At 36.1% G+C, this 19,973-nt stretch overlaps 1 protein-coding gene across 1 annotated transcript; it reads right to left on the bottom strand.

Moving 5' to 3' along the window:
• Positions 1–2,777: 2,777 nt before the first annotated feature.
• On the bottom strand, positions 2,778–18,985 carry LOC105053408 (beta-carotene isomerase D27, chloroplastic). Its single transcript, XM_073245218.1, has 7 exons — positions 18,590–18,985; positions 17,589–17,728; positions 15,210–15,302; positions 12,975–13,036; positions 5,023–5,129; positions 3,084–3,173; positions 2,778–2,995 (listed from the first exon to the last, which is right to left on the bottom strand). The coding sequence occupies exons 1-7, from the start codon at positions 18,849–18,851 to the stop codon at positions 2,955–2,957; spliced, it is 795 nt and encodes a 264-aa protein (XP_073101319.1). The 5' UTR covers positions 18,852–18,985; the 3' UTR covers positions 2,778–2,954.
• Positions 18,986–19,973: the final 988 nt, after the last annotated feature.

A 19,973-nucleotide genomic window follows, 5' to 3' on the forward strand; every position in this document is an offset into this window, starting at 1 on the left:
CAGGAGGGACTTGAGCAAAACCAGGTGTTACCGGTGTGAAGAGTTGGGGCATCTAGCCAGAGATTGCCCTCAACTGAAAAATCGGACGGTGGCTGCTGTAGCGACGGCCGGCAGTGATTTAGATGGAGATGTCTTCGAGATATCTGACGAGGTATCTACTTCTTCCCAGCAGTGGATATTAGATTCTGCATGCCCCTATCATGTGTGTTGCAGAGAGGAGCAGTTTGACTCCCTGGAGAACAGTGAGAGCACTGTATATCTGCTGGATGGATCGAGCTGTGCGATCAGAGGCATTGGGACGGTCAGCTGGAGGACACATGATGGTGCAGTGAGGAGATTGGGGGAGGTCCGATACATACCCGATTTCAGGCGGAATCTTATCTCACTTAGCAGACTGGATTCGAGAGGCTACAGGACGGTAGCTGGTGGAGGAATCCTGAGGGTGCTACGCGGCGATAGGATTTTGCTGGAGGGGAAGAAGGGGAGCAGAGGACATTATTACCTGGCAGGGAGCCCAGTGCGAGGTGGAGCATCGGGAGCCAGGTGGAGCCCAGAGCGAGGTGGAGCTCCGGGAGCCGGATCGGGCACGAGACAGGAGACTCGGGAGGACGAGAGGCGACGTCGCAAGGTAAGATTCCTATTGCCGCAGGATGATGCCCCGAGCAGGTCTCAGGTCAGGAGGAGCACAGCATACGACGGAGATGGGATCGAGCAGCCTGGCTCGACTCCTATGTTTGCCCATCCATGATCAGCAGGCGATTGCCCCAGGGCATGGGGGCGAGGAGATCCAGAAGCTCTCGGAGTTTGGAGGAGGCCGAATATCGAGTCGAGGTGGAGATTGTTAGGATTTGACGCCTCGAGATTCAGCCCACATTGAGCCCACAGTGAGGTTCGCGGCAAAAAACGGAGTCCAACGAGACCAAGATCACCTGAAACGGAGCTCGGATGGAGGAGATACGAGCTTTCGAAGATGGCACAAAAACCGAGGCGGCGGAGGACCGCCGGCGACCGGCGGCGGACGGCAGCGGCGCGACCGCAGGCGGCGGCGCGCGGGACGCGCGACCCAGGCCCGCGCGCGGGGGGCCTGCGGCCCAGGCCGGGCGCGCGGCCCAGGCGCGCGCAGGCCGCGCGCAGGCGCGGCCCAGGCCCGCGCGCGCGGGCCGGTTCAGGCCAGCGGGCCTGCTGGCCCTTGCCCCGGTCCACCGTGAACCGGGTGGTCCACGGCCCGGCCTGCGGACCGCGTGGGCGTTTCCCACGCTTTTCTCGCGGTCCACGGCCCAATTTCGTGGACCGGAGCGCGATCTAAGGGTCGAGGACGCTCCCGGTCTTGATCCGACGGTCCGGAGGGGTTTTTGGCTTTGTTTAGGACTCCTAATCACTCTCTAATCGGACTTTAAACAGTGTTTATGCCTTTAAAAGGCCTGTGAGGCACAGAGAGGTGCTGCGGTTTTGTTTCTCGCCGCCGTACGAACCGAGGAGAGAGAGAGAGGCGTGAGGCGCTGTGAGAGAAGGAGCAGGAGGCTCCTGGACAGCGGTCGCCAGGCTCTTCAGGGGTTCAGGGGGTCTCCAAGAGAGAGAGAGCTTTTGTGAGGGGAACTTTATGTGAGAGAGAATTGGGTGTACAAGGGTTGAGGGTGAGGTCTCCTCTTGTAAAATTTTCTTTTCATAGTGAAGTTTGCATGCCCCGTGGAGGCGAGCCCTTTTGTGGCTGATCCACGTATTTTGATTGTTTTTCCTTTTGTTTTGTTTCTTCTTTCTTCCTGCTGCATCGCGTGGTACTGAAAGGGTCTTGGGAGGTGGTGTCCTGGCCAGACATCCATCCAATATTTATTTATATTTATATTTATTTTTTGGTTGGTTTTTGGGGATGGGTTGGACTATTCTGTCAATTTTATGCTCAATGGATGTTCCTATCACACTCACCATCAATGAAAAATGAGAACTGACATATAACATCTCCTCAAGTTAATTTCGACTTGCAGCAACTTTGGGACAATTTTCTATGGACCTTAATTTCTGAGATTCTATTCTCATGATCTATATCTCCAGGATATTCTGCACCTACAAGATATTTTTAGCACCTAGAACCTAGAAAACTTTAAGACATCCGGGTATTATTGAGACTTGACTTCTCCACTGATAAGTAGTGCACATTCTGAGAAAAATGATGGAAATTGGATCTAGCTTGCTAACTTAGAGCTTTTTTGAGATTGGAGCCAGCTGTTGGAATTGCATGAGTGAGAGAGAGAGAGAGAGAGAGAGAGAGAGAGAAGAAGTGTGCCTCTGCTCCACTTGAATCCTGATATTGAAGTAATAAGATCTTGTTGAAAATTTAGTGGAGCATATCAGTCACCTCAGAACCCTAGAATTACAACTGTCTCTGGTTTAAAAGATCCCATAATGGCTCTCTTGACAACTGGGACCAAAGCTGTGACCACCAAAGCCAATGTAGAATGACCTGCACAAAGTCTACCATGAGTGTCATCAATATATAATTTGGGTGATAGAAATGATAGGGAGAATATCTGGCCACGATTTATAAGATGGTTTATTTTTTATTTTTTATTTTTTTACTGTAAATGAGATATCACTCTGAATCTTATATTCTTCCTATCCTGCTCAGAGTCATGCATGCATGCGTGCTTATGGAGGTTGTGTGGATGCATTGAAGTTCATCTCTGCATCACATAACTGTGTTAGTAGACCGAAGGAACTTCTTCACCACCTTTGTGTGGCAGAGCTGGTTTATCTGTGAGACATGCTCTTAGGCCTTGTGCTGACAATAAGAAGTCAATTATATATACATCATAACTGCTACTGAACAATATCTCCCAATTAAGACAATTAACTAAAATCAACTTCATTTTGCCCCAATCCTATTGGTCATTTCAATATCTGGATCATTTCTTGCTTATACATAATCCTAGTAGATCATAATCACTCTCAGTCATTCATCAACTGGAACAATTCACACCATGTATCTGCTTTGCTGTGCCTGCGAAGAACAAGGAGAGAATTAAACACCTAGAAATCAAGGAGGGAATATCTTTTACTTGTCCAGGTACTAGAATTAGTGGCATTACATGATGTCCGGTAGCAAGGTTGCTTCAGTGCTGGATCATCTTCTGGAGGATGCTGGCCAAAGATCATCTCACAGCTCATATCTTCAAAATCTGGAATTTACCAAGCATAACCTCATAATTTATTTGGTGCACTCCATATTGCTTGTGCACCATTCTAATAATCATCTTTAGCTAACTGCATAAATGCAGCCAATTTTTAAGCATTTCAATCTTTGTGATCTTTAAGCCACAAAACGTTTATCACTGGCTTCCTGTTTAGATATATATACTTTTAAGCTCCTGAGCAGTACTGCAACTAGGGAGAATGGTAATATGTTTATATTAAAGTTAGAACAAAAGGAATTATAGCTTAAGACACTTGGAGGAGATCCTGTTGAATTATGCAGGTAATAAGTCATTAGATCTGTTGAAAATTTTGTCAAAGTTAACTACTCTTGCCATTGAATGATGAGAGGTCTAACATAATTGTTTACAAAGTTAGCCTCTGAAGTATGTTAGCTGTGAAATTCTTTTGGACTTTATTCAGGAAATTATAATTTTCCCTGAAGTTCTAGTGATTGCCATATCTCTAGTTAATTTATGACAATGACAATGGAAATTTTTTACTATATGCAACTTCATGGTAACTCCCTTCACTGCACATAGAAGTAATTTTTGATTGCTAGTGGTTAGAAAACTTTATCATGCTTTTAGTCTTCATTGAATTGCATTTACCTATGTGATACATGTATCACACAGTTCAGTAATGACCATTATTTTAACAAGTTGAATCATAACTTGTCTGGTTTTGATCAGATACAAGATAAGTACTCTTTATCTATAGATACATACACATGCTTGGATGCATTCATGTCATTCAAAGCTCATACTAACCATGAAAGTGCTTGTAATGAGTGAGATCTGACAGTATTGGGAGACATGCGTTTGGGGATGTTGGCTTGTCCATGGAACACACATTGAAGTGAATTAATAAAAAAATGTATTGTCAAACACTTGATTCAAATCAGTGGAATAAAATGGTTGCTGCCTGGAATGCTTTACATTCACTGGTAGGATTGGAGGAAGACCTTCATTGCTTTGACATATACGTGAAAAAGTTGATGTGAAAACTTATACTCATTGCATGGATCCTGGTTCAATCTTTACTGTTCCCCAAGTGGTTGTTTAGTGGCCCTCACCTTGCAAAGGCCTCTCGAAATTTATGAATAATGCTGCATATATTGTTCAGGTGGCCTACCTTTCTCTTGAGTACTGTGGAAACGTAATCCAAGTTTTGCTAAAATGTCTGAAGACATCATTTCGAGTACCAAAATTTGTGTATATTCTGCTGACTTCGTGCCTTTGGAAATTGACTGGTTCATAATTAAAGATCTCAAAGCACCGAAGAATATTTTTGTTAAAGATTTTGTTTCAGCATTGTAGCTCCACTTGAACAGTGTTTTTGCTATTGATTGCTATTTCTATAGGTTTAATTTTCATTGGTTGGTTTTCTCAGTAGTGCTTTATGAAATTATAGTTGGCTTGTTACCTCTGGATTAGTTTTGGTTGGGACCTGAAATATCTGAATTGCTTACTATTTTCCTTCTTTACTGCACTAGTCATATATAATGATCACTTCAGAAATCATCCAGTGGATCCAATTGGACTGGATCTAATTAGACTACCGATTGTCTCTAAAATTTGTCGCCAGATTGAATCCACAAGGGCCCAGGGGACGCACCAATGCCACGGGTTTGGTTCACTAGGTCTATTGTCATTTCATTGGTTCACATTGCACCATTTTTTCCTTGGAACCACATGATTAGTGGAGTCTGACTTGATCGATTGGATTTTCTGAGTACTTCGAGTATGTGTATGTATGTCAAAATATTTTTTTTTTCTTTTTTTTCTTTTCTGAATGAAGTTAAAACATTTGAATGCGATAGGAGCAGACGCTTACTTGGAACCATGTTGACAGGCATCCCAAGTGAATCTTTGATGAACCTCTGAGATGGAATCTTGCATAGGTTTGTGCACATCCCTACACAATTGGTGCTCTCCAAGAACCTACAAAACAGAAGTAGTTGTAGTAGTGCAAATGCCAAAGTAACTAATGTTCTTTTATATTTATTATTATAACATTAGAGGAGCATAGGCTATTCTCTGAAGGACTGAGGGTCTGTTTGGGTGTTTTGAACCTGCCATTCCTTTTCAAACAGGTAGGGGTCCACAGACCACTGGAATTAGAGAAGCTAATTAACTCCCCTGAATCCCAATTTTTTTCTAGGATAGCAGAATCCTTCTAAATTGGGATAACACAATCCCTCAATCCAACAGCTCAAATATTTATTAACTAGATAATTGGTTCTTTTATTCCAAAAGAAAAAAAAAAAAAAACTAGGTTGTACATTTATATTCATTTCTGCAAGTTGATTTTAATGGATGTGAACAAGCAGGGTAATCTCAGATCAGCTTGAAATGACTGTGTTCCGTTTTTGGGTTCACACTTGGCTCACTTACCAATTGCGCACCGATCGACTGAGCTACATGCATGAGCTGCTGCTCACAGACTGTCTGCTTATTTTGACCGACTATATTGACATTACGTGCAGGTCGGTCGGGTCAAGTTCAATCATAACCCAGATTTACCAAATCTTTTTTAAGAGTCAAGATTCTGAGTGGGGTGTACTAGGTCGGGTTCTAAGAACCACATTAGATCGGGCCGAGTTTAGTTGGTGAAAACAAAGATGCGTAAGGATAAAGACATACCTCTTATTCTTTGTTAATCTATAAGTCAAGCATCAATGGAACCAACATTTATAATGGATCGTATGTATAATCATATTGTGAAAAATATATTTATACTACAACTTATACTAAATATCAGATGTATATCCTAGAAGTCAATATGGCTGACACATTATAATAAATCTAGGACATAATTTTGTACTTAATATATTGATATGATCAATAAAAAAGACAAGTTCTTTTTCATTCAAGTGTAATATATCCTTGAATCGTCCATGAAATTAGTTTCGATATATATTCTCAAAATGTTGAGAATTAAAAACATGTATTTAATTCCCAAAGACTCCCGATCATAGGATCATCATGAGGGCGATGATAGATCCGGATAGACTGGCCCACAAATCACTTCCTTCGGGATAGATGGGTCTTTAATTCACTGTATAGAGATACAGGATGACAAGTGCAGATGGTTGTTAGAGAACAACTGGCACTGAGCGTGACCATACGAGAGGTCACTTGGAATTCTATTCAATCGTAGTGATTGTCTCGATGCTGTAGTTTTGTGACTGGTCCTTTAACTTGAGATGGTACTGTTACTCGCAGTGAGGCTGCTGGAGTTTGATTGACACATAAACATGGGTCTCAATGAGCCCTTGTAGTGGATGTTGGCGACAGTTAGTTCACTATAGGAGTGGAGTGCGCATCAAGATAGGATCTATCGATCTTGATCGAGAGTAGTCCTATGGGATTTGAGAGACTAAATTCAAGAGTCTGTGGCCACAGTAGTGTGATTGATGAAATTTTTTTTTTATAGAAGTCATAACTAGACTTGAGCTAATTAATCTATCATATGACTGATGTTGAGGTTTGACGATTTATCTATGATCTATCATCTAGTCGGGATTCACGATAGAGAGACTAAATCAAACGTTAACTACATCTAAAAGTTTATTTCAGTTCTATTGGATTGTCACTACATACTGCTAGGTGTCACTAGTGGATTGTGAGAGTTCATTAGGATTGTTTCGGATCAACAATCCTTGCTAAGTTAGAGTATAATTGTTCTGATCCATTGAAAAGAGTTTCAATGATATAATGATAGAGATCATTGTATATTTTACTACTAGATAGAATGAACCTATGGAGTCACACAACAAAGAGATTAGGCCTGGAATAAGAAATTGAGCTTATGAAGTGTCAATTGGGTTTAGAGAAACTCATTAGGTTCATGGTAACCTTGCTAGCACATGGTTGGAACAGATTACTTATTTGATAAGATAATTCTAACTTAATTACCTGCTAATAACCTACATAAATAAGATTAATGAGACTCCAATTGTTGGGTGTCTAAGGTTATGGATCAAATAAATTAAGGATGCAAAATCATTATGAATTTTCTTGATAGTTATTATGGGGTGCCACTTTGATTTGATCAATTTGGGCGTGTACATTAATTAGAGGGCTTTTGATTTTCATATGGGGTGTCTCTTGGGTGCAAAAGAGGGTGTCTAATTATGAGTGCAAGAGCTCCAATAGTTGGCGCCTAATAGGCTTCCTAATGTAAGTTGGATAACTTAAGTTAATAGGAATCCTAATGCAAGTAGGACTTGTATTATGAGATTGAATATGATTCAATCTTTATGCCTATTTAAAGGGACCTCCCCTAAGATCTTCAGAGCATTAAAATCAGTAGCCCCTCACACCTAAAGGCTCTCTCCACGCCCTCTCTTCCTCTCCCTTTCTCTTCTCTTGGGTGTTCTATACACCCCTTTCTTGAGATGTGTGTCCCAAAAATTTTCATGTCCAAAAGAGTTTGGGTGCCTCTTCCTTTCTGATTTTTAGTATTTGGTAACAGCACATAGTAAGGAAAAACTCTAGAGAAGAGGAGAAGAAGAAGATCAAGGAAAAAGATCAAGTGTTGATCGCGATCCAGACTTCGTTCAGATTCAGCAGGCTAAATTTTGGAGAATTAAAATTCAGATTATAGAGGGATGTTCCAGGCTAATCACGAGTGGATATTCGTAGAGATCGGATACTTATGCGGCTAACAGAGAGCCTCTTCTCTTTCAGATCCAGTTTTGAAGAAAGAGATTGCGAAATAGGTATGTGATTTGATCACAATCTAAAATTCAGCATATATCAATTTCAGCATATGAAATAGATCCATGTGGTTTTATATTTTTATGCATGCAAAATTCAGATTAAAAGTATTTTAATCTTATTCTTCACTACGGTGTTTAGAAAATAAAAATTTTGAAATACATATGCATGCACTAAATTCAGAATTTCAACACCAAATTCATAGAGATGAAAAAGGAAGAGAGATTTGTGCCTTGTTATATTGGAAGAGTATTGAGAATGGTGTAGAGCATGGATAACTTCTCATTGATTGGGTGGTTACAACATATTATATAACCTGTAACTAGTAGTTATTTGCATCAAATAATTGCCAGTAACCTCTCTCTCATCTATTTTCAAATGGGCATGGGTCGAGTTTTGCCTATCATAGGCACCCAACCCGGTTTATATTCTATATCTCTCACTCACACAAGACAGATAAACATACCCATGGTCTTTGTGATTTCATATAGGCAAATAAGTTGTGCGACTCACGAACATACTTGTAATTGAGAGCTCTTGTTATGTATCTGTTAGAGTTAACAAAGTGGCTGCTAGCCTATTAAAATAAAATTTGATCGATAAATATACCCATGGTCTCTGTGATTCTATATAAGCAAATAAGTTATATGACCCATGAACATACCTGCAAATGGGAGCTCTTGCTATATACCTATTAGGGTTAATATAAAGGCTGCTACCCTATTAAAATAAAATTTGGATGTGCCCTAGATATGTTTAGTTATGTTAGATTAAACAAATCTAATCCTTAAAAGATTATATTTAATCCTTAATCATGCGTTATGTATTCACAATTATATCATAATTGATATTAAATGATATAATTAGTCGACCAAAGAATACACAATCAATGTAATCTAAACAGCCTTTCTTTTCGCCCTTATGTTTTCAATTTTGAACTAATTACTTTCTTACATATATCCTATAAGTCTAAATTATTTCATCACCGTTAGAAACATACTAAGGTAGCAGACATCAATGCATCACATCAAAATATAATCAAAAGTGACAAAGGGCACAAAAGAGGTACAATAATACTTTTTTTTCCTCAAAGAACTCATATAGTAAGGACATAGGGATTTTTACTCACTCATTTTTCTCATGGACGCTTAATGATATGAAATATGTGCTATAATGTAATATCTCCAACAATGAGTGTTATGTTTTGCATTTAATTATAAACACCGTACAGATCTCAGTTTAGTCGCCACCGGACACCTAACTTGAGTTCTTCTCAAATTCTTACTTTATATTAGAGATCTTGTATCTGGTTAAAATAGGTTTACATGATAGTGGGAATATCACGTTCAGTCTTAAAATTTGACTTCATCTTGATTGATATCAAGGTGACATACATTATCTCCAAATGCATACACTTCAAACTCTCTTAATTAAATAGTGTACTAAATGTCTCCACTCGGCTTGCTATGTCAGTGCCTAAGGTAGTCGCTCGTGTGAAAAAACTGACTATTGAATCTGATGGTATACCTTTTAAAGTATGTGTGTTTGTGCTAACTATAGTATTCACAAGTTATATTACATGAGATAAAAAAAATTTCAATAATAATTAACAAATTGATCCTTCATAATATATATGCTACAAGTCATATTTTACGCAAGTCCAAAGAATCAACATAGGCTGATATACATCTTTAGGTATGGGCTTAGCAAATGGATCTACTAACATCAAATGCAAAGAAACATATTTAAAGACTACATCTTTTTATGCAATAATATCTCTAATAAAATTATTCTTAATATTAATGTGCTTTGTCCTCCCATGATACTTTGAATCTTTCATATAGACAATAGCCGCTTAGCAATCACTGTGAATAGTCACAGATTTATTTGCATTCTTTGTAAGTCCTAAACCTTACAAGAATTTTCTAAGCCAATATCTTTTGCACTGCGGCCGAATAAGCTATAAATTTTGCCTCCATTATAGATAATATAGTGTAACTTTATTTTTTGCTATCCCATAAAATAGCATCTTTATTAGGCAAGAAAATATAGCTTGAAGTAGATTTGCACTCATTTAAATATCCAACTCAATCAGCATCAGAATATCCTACTAGACACAAATCATTTTCTTGATAACACAAGGAATAGTCAGCTATGCCTTTTAAATATCTCAAGATTCTCTTGATCGCTTTCTAATACTTTTTTATCAGAATTTTATTAATAACAACTCACCAATCCTAGGGCATAACATATATCAGGTCTTATGCACATATTGACATACATGAGAGACTACCAATAGTATTTGAGTAGGAAACTTTTGCCACCTCGTTCTTTTATTCTGGAGTTTTAGGATCCATATTAAGACTAAGATCTTTGCCTTTTGCTATAGGAATGTCTATGGGATTGTAGTCTTCTATGTTAAATCGTTCAAGTATTTTTCTAATATAAAGCTCTTGTGAAAGAGGAAGTAATTTTTTTGAACGATCTTTTTGGATTCTAACTCCAAGCATGTAAGATGCTTCTTCCATATCTTTCATCTCAAAGTTAGTAGATAATCACTCTTTTATGGATATCAAAAATTTCTTGTAATTCTTAGCTAATAGAATGCCGTCTATATATAAAAACAAGATCATAAATTTGCTCTCATATTGTTTGACATATACACAGTAGCCTTCATTAATCATTATAAAATCAAATAAAGTCACAGCTCAATAAAATCTCATGTACCATTATCTGGACAATTGTTAAGGCCATATATTAATCATTTATACTTGCAAACTTTATGCTCTTAGCCTTATGCTATGAAATCTACTGGTTGTTCCATGTAGATTTTCTTATCTAACTTCCCATTAAGGCAAGTTGATTTCAAATTCATTTGGTATAATTTCATATCTAAATTTACGATTAAAGCTAGGATAAAATGAATAGAGATAAATCTCACTATGGGAGGAAAAGTTTTCTCATAGTCTATACCTTCTTGTTGGGTAAATCCTTTACTACCAGGTGAGCCTTATAGCTTTCAATAGATCCATCAGCTTTCTACTTAATTTTGAAAATCATTTATTTACAATGGCCTTATGACTTGACGAAAGATCAATCAAGTCCTACATTTGGTTAGTTTTCATAAACTCCATCCGTTCTTTCATTGCTTTCTTCTATTATTCCTTAGCAGGATATATAAGAGCCTCTTTTACTATTTTTGACTTAGCTTTATTATGCGAAGCTACTATAAAAGCTTCTTCTTCAATATCAAAATGACAATGAGGTATACTTTTACGTAACTGTAAAGCTTGCGAAACTTGTTCACTAGAAAGTATGTCGCTCCCACTATGCTCAAAAGTTTGAGATGATTCTCTTTCTAATCCAACTATTTATTTTGAAGGAATAAAATCATCAAGATCTTTCATTTCATGGAAAATAAGATCTTTGTCAATTTCACCCCTATTAGAAAAATCATTTTCTAAGAAATGAATATATTGTGACTTAATTTCAATCACACCTTCATCTAGATGCTCCTTAATGAACACTATCTCTTCGAGAGTTCAGGGCATCTTATAAAGATACAATTCTTCTCTCTTAGATCTAATTTTTTTGATTTTTTAGAAAAATCATGAACATAAACTATGAACATATTGTCTGTAGCTCATATGGAGTTGATATGACTAATTTAGAAGGCATCTGATTGAGTATGTGGCAGCAATCAATAATGTATCTCTCCAATAAGAAGTAGGTAGTTTGCTTAGCTCATTATAGATCTGACCATTTTTAGCAAAGTTCTATTTTTTCTCTTAGCAACATCATTTTATTATGGAATCTCAGAAATAGTTAGTTGTCTATCAATTCTCTTTTCATCACAAAATACCTTAAATTGCTCAAAAGGATATTCACGTCCTTGATTAGTCCTTAAAGTTTTGATTGGTTTACTTAACTGATTCTCAACCAAGTTCACATATTTTTTGAAGCAATCTAATACTTTAGATTTATGGGAGATCAGATAAACATGACTAAAATATGTAAAATCATCTATAAATATGATAAAGTAATAGCATCGTGCCTTGCCCTCATATTCATTAGGCCACAAATATCAAAATGGACTAATTTGCAATAGCATCTCATCTCTAGTTCCTTTACCAAAAGGTTTTCTCGTTACTTTCGCAGCTAACCAATGCTCATAAGTGGATAAGTTAATCTTTTTAAGGGTACATAATAATCTTTCTTTGGCTAATCTATTCATTCTTTCATGCCCAATATATCCCAATCAGCATGCCTATATTCATATCATCATTCATATCATTTGAAGAAGATATAGTTAAGGAAACACAACCTTCTAGATAATTAATATAACTACCATCATCAACATCCAATACTATATATGAAATTATTTAATATATAACCAGAACCATAGAAAGTAGTTCCCAAATAAACCCAACTATTGTCAACAGTTGGGTTTGATTTGGTCTATTATGGACTAATTTAATTAAAATCTTTTAGTGGATCCAGTTGGGTGTTTGGTTTGGGTCTAGAGGGTCTAAATTTCCAACTAGATTTGATCAAATGGGTCAGACCATAGAAAACATTTTTGATGGGTTATATAAAATGAGCCAATATATTTACATCCCTAACAAAGGCTAACAATTTTGGGTGGAAACTTTGGTGAAGCACATGAGCTTACTTCCTACAACTAGTCACCATTTCATGATCTGCAAAGCATTCAATTAAAGGCAGATATTTAGAGTTTGCAAAACTAATGGCGATGGACCGGACATAGTTCTTATATGTTGGGAGGCGAGCAAGCTATTATCTTCCTTATATACACATTTCTTGAATTATTATCTTTCTTATATGCCAGGGGAAGCTAATCTAGATGTTGAATGATAGGTGAAATTGACAAAGATTGGAACTTAATTATGTTAGGAAAAAATTCCTAAGGAATTTTGGTGTTTTTTTAGGGACATCTCAATTATGAGGTTTCTCAACTCTAAATTACTTTTTTGTTTTTTAAGAATAGGGCCAAATTGATATCCTACCCTATATTTTTAGTAATAGAAAGGGATTAAAGAGTACCTGCACTTGGAGATGTAGACCACATTCTTCTCCATTTTCCCTTGGACTTCTGATTCCCTCACCTTGTTTCAAAGCATCACCACTCATTTCAATTACTATAAAAATCAATACGTGTGTGTATTTGTGTATGCGTGAAATTTTGCCCGTTTATAATATATATAGAATAAAGTAAATTTATCTCTTTATCTCTGCTTGAAATTTCAACTTTTGGAATTACAATTGAAGATATGTACGTATATGCATGTATATAAATATATTATATATAAGCATATGTAGGGGCGGCATTTTTTTTCCAATTCATCGAGTACCTGACCCGATTAAGAGGCGGGGAGGGTAAGGGTTCTATAAAAAATATCCGAAGCAGATTTTGATCGAGTATAGATAATGATATGCCCACCCTGATAATATATATACATATCATTTAAATAAAATATCTCTCTCTTGCTTAAATAAAATCCAAACACATCGGGTTCTCCACTTTTTCTCCCACATTGACACTCAAATCCTAGTGGCGCCCCGATGGATCCCCACTCAACCCCTCCCCACCTTAATACCCAAAATCTAGTGGTGGCCTGGTGAGGGCTTGGTGGTGGATGTGGAGGGTGCTGGCGATGGAGAGAAAGTGACGAGATCTTGCTGGTGCCAGCAGAAGTTTGGTGGTGAATGAGGAGGGTGTTGGCAGCAAAGAGGAAGCGAAATCGGGATTATTTGCTTGGAGGAGGGGCAGCTAGGGTTCCATTCACTAGATCGAGTGTCGTCTACCTATTTATCTACTAGATCAACCTGATTGGTAGCTTATTCAGTCGCTCCAAGCTTCCACCCAATAAATATTCTTGAGGATGGAAAAAATAAGAAAAATCAAAGAAAACAATTGAAAGAGAAAAAAATTAAAAGATAAGATATTTTCTCATAATTTCTTTCCCTGTTCACCTATTTTTACTTATTTTATCTTTTTTTTCCAGAGATCTATGGGAAAGGAGAGTATCTAAGGGAGATGAGGGTTCGATTGGGGAGGTTTTGAGGGTTTTTTTCTCTTAAAACCATTTTGAGAGTTTAATCTCAGTAGAACCATAGAAGAGGGTTTGCAAGATTGTTTAGATCCGATCTGAACCGATCCAACCAACTTGACTAGGCAGGTATACCTGATCTTACCTGATCTAACCTGTGTCCTCAATTTTATCCAATCTGATTTGATCCGAGATGGATACTGAGTAAGTATAGATATAATTTTTTTTATATCGGGATGGATATGGCTACTGGTTAACCCGACACACACCCAACTCATCACCACCCCTAAGCATATGCAAATGCGATATCATATTTGTAATAATTTTATGAATCTAATTAGATTATTTTAATATGATAATGTACTAAAATTTGTTTACCATCTTGTTGTGAATTATTGATGGCAATTTCATCAATATGTTTTCTTTTTTAAAAAAAATTCTCTTTTGATATGTGAATAAAACCAAATATACGAAAACTTATACATATAATACATTTAAAATTTGTCTAGATACCATGTTTCACTATAATTTTCTCTTAGGCACGTATGAATATGGTTTGATTGAGTGCAAGTTTTGAATAGCTATATGTTAATTTGGAAGACATCAAGACTAATGATTTTACTGAAAAATATAATTTTGGTGTTTCTGAAAATGAAAGAAGCAAGGACATATCACAATTTCACAAGTGAAGTTGTGTAACCCCCTTTTTTTGTAATGGTGAATTTTATATTTCTATATAAGCATAATGTTAGAATTATCTTTATTGATATAAACTTGGGTATACTAAAATGATAAATTCATTGACATGGATCATGTTACTTATGCTCTTAAAATTTCATCAATTATATACCCTATGTATTAACATAAAATCTTTTAATCGTTAAAGCTTAGCTCACTTGTAAGTCATCTTCCTCATATTTTTCCTCTAATTTCTAAAAAGATTATTTTATTTATGTTTGGAGACATTGACAACTATAGAATTTAATTAGGACATTTTTATCATGGCTTTTCATAGCATAATCAATATTCTATAGCTGCAAAGTAATAATAGATTTAGCTACAATATTATCCATAAGTTATAAAAACTATTAGAGTGCTACGATTAACTCCTTGTCTATACATTAATGCAACTTGAGAATAAATTTACAATGTATTGACATATGATTTCTTAAATAATGGTGCAATAAATTCAATATCTGAAAATTCAAAGAGCATCAAGTTGATGTACCTCACAACATCCAACTAGCCAAGAGAAAAATATTGTAGTGAAGGTAGCAAAGTATTCCCTTGCAAACTTTGATGGTGGCAATAGAAACTTTATCTGAAACACAAAGGAATCACAATCTTGTTAGTGATATAATATTAACATGTAAAAAACTTTATAAATTTATTGTTGTCTTTTATATAAAGATTCTAATTCTCGTCTTGAGAATTATCAACTGAATCTTATTTTTGGGTGTTTTCTATATGGATTCCAATAGCAATTGAAGTTTTTTGCCTCTTTATATGATAGCTCATGATACGCTTCACATGGATAACTTGCCTTGGTTTTGAGCTATTAGTAGTGCCTTAATCTTAAAAAAAAAAAAGGCATTCGAAGATGGATAGGTCTATTTGACACTTGATATCATATAACTACAGCTGTTGAAGAGCTGATCATGATCCAGTTTATGTTTGGCTAAAAATTCAACTCAATTTATCAGCAAGCAAGTTGACCTAGCTCGAATTGATAAAACATGAAGTATATATTTTTATATGAAATATATTATTTCAATTATTATCTTTTTTATATATAGTGCATGCACGTGCATGCGTGTTTATATAGGGACAGGCTTGGATAAGATCGGTCAGATTTGGCTCAGATCTAGTCATATCAAAATTGGACCATAGAGGTCCTACATTGATGATCCAAGCCAGTGGATGTAATCTACTACCTCAAACTACTTGCACACTAAAAATCATATAATTTAAATATTTCTAACCTATATATCAAGTGATCAAAAAATATATCTAATTTAATTTTATTTAGGCTGTCTAATTTTTGATTACTATGTATAGGTTAGGGATCTCTAAATCATATAATTTTTGTGTACAAGTAATTTTGAGTTAGTAGATTATATTCAATACCTTAGATCATTGATATAGGATTCCTATTATAGAGTTTTGACTTGACCGGATCTAAGTCCAAATCCGATCGACATAATTCTAACTTGCCTCTCTCTCTATATATAATGAATAAGATTTTCTAAAATTTCATCTACCTGGTGTAATTCCATAGGAATGCATGGCACTGCAACAACTAAAGATCAGTGACATTATGGTTTGCTTCATACTAGCTAGGAATGACAATTTATGATCTAGCTCGTTAATCTGATATGTAAATGATCTGCTTTAAGTAGGTTCGAGTTTGATTTAAGTAGATTTGGATCATAAATAGGTTAATCCATCTAGACCTATTTATTAGATAGATTAGGCTTAAGTTTAGACCTTTGACTTGTTTAATTCATTTTGATCCATTCAATAATTAGGTCGAATCATGAGCTGGCTCATTTATTACTGACTTGCTTAATATGTCTAAAGTCTGCTTAACCTGTTTCTATCTCATTTAACCTAACCTGCATAATTTGCTTAACCAATTTAGATCCATTTAATTAGTTATAAATCCACTTAGCTCATTTAACCTGATTCAATCTGTTTAGTAAACGAGTTATTTGAGCCAGGTTGCATTACCTTTTTAATAAATACATTGGATTTAGATATAAATTTTTGATCTATTTAATAAATATATTAGATTTAGATTGATAAATTTTTGATGTGGCCTACATCCAACCTAATCCATATCGGACTCCACCCAACTAGATTGCTACTAGTGGTCATATGTTGTCATGGGCCGAGGATGCAACACCCATTACGACATACAAACTTTAGTAAGTCCCTTGAATCCACATCAAGATATGTGCAGAATATCATTTTTAGTATTCTGATCATGTGCATCCTATGTGACTCATATTCTGGCACATATCACCATACCAGTCCTAGGATCCAATTTAACCACTAAATGGGTTCATGCATGTTAGACCCAACAGCCTAACTTGCTACCCTTGGGTGTGAAACGGTATTTTCGAGACTGTTGTAGAGACAAACATATTTTTGGATAAATTACAACTCTCCTCCCCTTAGATTTACATTTATTATGCTTACACCCAATAATTTGTAAAACCTACATTTATATAGAGTTAAATTAATGGTGTTAGTGAAACCATTAACCTCATATAAAAATTTAAAACTACCGTTAGATGGAGAGAAGAATACTTGTTTTCTTATGTTTTTAGAGGCTGTTAGGTTATTTAAGGTTATTTCGGTCATTTTATAATTTTTTCGTGACATGGCATCTAGGTCCCATTTCTGACGAATAGTTTGACTAATATTTTGTTAAGTTTTAGATTAAAATATTGGATAAAAATAAATCTCATGGGATAAGTATAGGTTTTTCAAATTAATGGATGCAGGTATAGTTTATCTCTAATATCAGGTTTTTTTTTTTTTGTAATTTTTTTTGGGTAAATATCATTATTAGATCTTTGACTCATCAAAGAGGTACACTTACCATTTTCAGTATGAATCCCGGAAAGGCCTTGTTGAGTGATTGGATCACCAGTTCCTGCTGTCTCTTGGCATCATAGCTCCTCATGACCATGCTCGCAGCCTCCACTAGACTTTCATACCCTTTCTTTTTGTTCCCCATCCCTGCGGTGGCATAATTTATGTCTAGACTCTCCAAGCAAATAAAAATTTATACAAGGAACTATAATTAATTATGGTTATAATTATAGTTACAAGTACATCGGTTGAGAGAATTCTTACATATATATATATATATATATATATATATATATATATTGGTAAGACTGAGAACTTCATTTATAATAAAAAGTTATAATTACAGCCCTGAAGAAACACCCAAGCTGCTGTAACACAACAAAATAACAGCATGCAAAAATTGCCCCAAAGTAAGTACAGGACAGTAAGTAAACGGGAAAGCGAGGACTGTAAAACAGAAAAAAAGTATAGAAAGAAGTATAGGACAGAAGTAATGGTTGTTGAACCTTTACGTACTATATATTCCTACATTCTTTGACCCGTTCAACTAAAAAAAAATTGAGAAAATTATCCTAGTCTTCTGTGAATATCTTTCTTCTAAGAAAGACTATCACCTGAAATTCTCACTAAAACTGGTAAATGCTGGTAAACTTTGGACCCTTAATTGTTCTGAAAGGCTTTGGTATGCTGGCATGGTGGAACTTAAATTCTCTCGAAGAAAAAGAAAACGATGGAACTTGAAGCTGTTGTAACTTTGGTATATTCACAAAAACTATAGAAAATTCAATAATAACGTTATGAAGGTATTTAAAAACCATGGAATTATATATCTTATTACTTACCAAAAAAAACCATGGAAACAATTAATCCAGAGTCTGCCTTCGTTTAGTTTGATGGTTGTCTTAATTTAGATATATTCCTTGGACCCTTGAATATATGTTATTTAGAGAGTCATAATCATCATCATGTCACCAAAACAATTTAACCAAAAGATCATGGCATGCAAACCTGTGGTTACTTGGAGACTGTCCGATAGGTGGTGGATGGCGAGACGGCCGAACCAATTGTCTTTGTAGACTGTCTTCTCCTCCACTGCTGCCATTCCACCAACCACCTTCCTAGGCTCAACCATCACTGCGACGACCAAAGAAGGAGGTTTCAGCTTGAAGGCCGGCACTGGGTGGCCAGACTCCGTCCGTTGCACCGGTTTGCCCTTTGTTGGAAGAGCTCTAACCCCCCCATAGGGAAAAAGAAGAAGACTGGATCCCATATGAGATGTCTGAGAGAGGGGTGGGGTGCGGTGGGGAGGTACTGGTTTTTGTACCGTGTTGCTGTTGAGAGGACGGAAGAGTGTCTGCGTCTGTAAGAGAGAGGGTGTTGGGGTGGGACCGTGGGGGGGTTTGGCGTGGGGGGGGGGAGGGAGGGATGGGGGTGTGGGGTGGTGTGGGGGCGGGGTGTTGGGGTTATTTTATATACACTGTTTATATATCAAGGATTACCAGCTCGGTATTGGATCCCAAGCCAGCCAGCCAGCCAATGGTATGAATTAGTACATCTCTATATCCGATCATACCGATTTCAACCGATATGAAAATAGGAGATGAATAGAAAAAAAAAAAAAAAAAAAAAAAAAAAAAAAAAGAAAAAGAGAGGAGAAAAAAAGAGAGAAAAGAGAAAATTGATGGAGATGCTAGCGGCTGCTATCAGAGGGCTACGGAGGCTACTAGAGGACCGTCATTATATATATATATATTAGATGAGCCAGACTAGAACCAGATTGACTGAACTTAGCCTCAGATCTGCTCAGATCAAAACTCTATAATAAAGATCCTACAATAATGATCCAAGCCGTTGAATGTGATCTACTACCTGAAAACTGTTTGTATATAAAAATTATATGATTTAGTGATCCCTAACCTATGCATCAAGTAATTAAAAATTGGACAATCTAAATAAAATTGAATTAGATATATTTTTTAATCACTTGATGCATAAGCAAGGATCTTCAAATTATATAATTTTTATTGTGTAGGCAGTTTTGAGGTAGTAGATCACATCTAACAGTTTGGATCATCGATATAGAATTTTTATTGTTTAGTTTTATCTTGATCGGATCAAAGGCTCAAATTCAATCAATTTTACCTAAGTCTGCCTTATATTAGATTACCTATATTATTAATCTTATATTATTAAATTTTATTATCAATTATTTGAATTTTAGTACATAATTTTTATAATTATGGATAAATAATTAGAATTCTCTCCTATATTTCTATTTATATTTACTATTTTAGTTAACTATATATTTATATAAAACTAATTAACTATTTAAAATAAAATATAAATTAATTAGTGATATATAATTCATATATATGACTAAATTAATTTTTAT

This window comes from Elaeis guineensis, chromosome 10, assembly GCF_000442705.2.
Source record: "Elaeis guineensis isolate ETL-2024a chromosome 10, EG11, whole genome shotgun sequence".
Lineage (NCBI taxonomy): Eukaryota > Viridiplantae > Streptophyta > Magnoliopsida > Arecales > Arecaceae > Elaeis > Elaeis guineensis.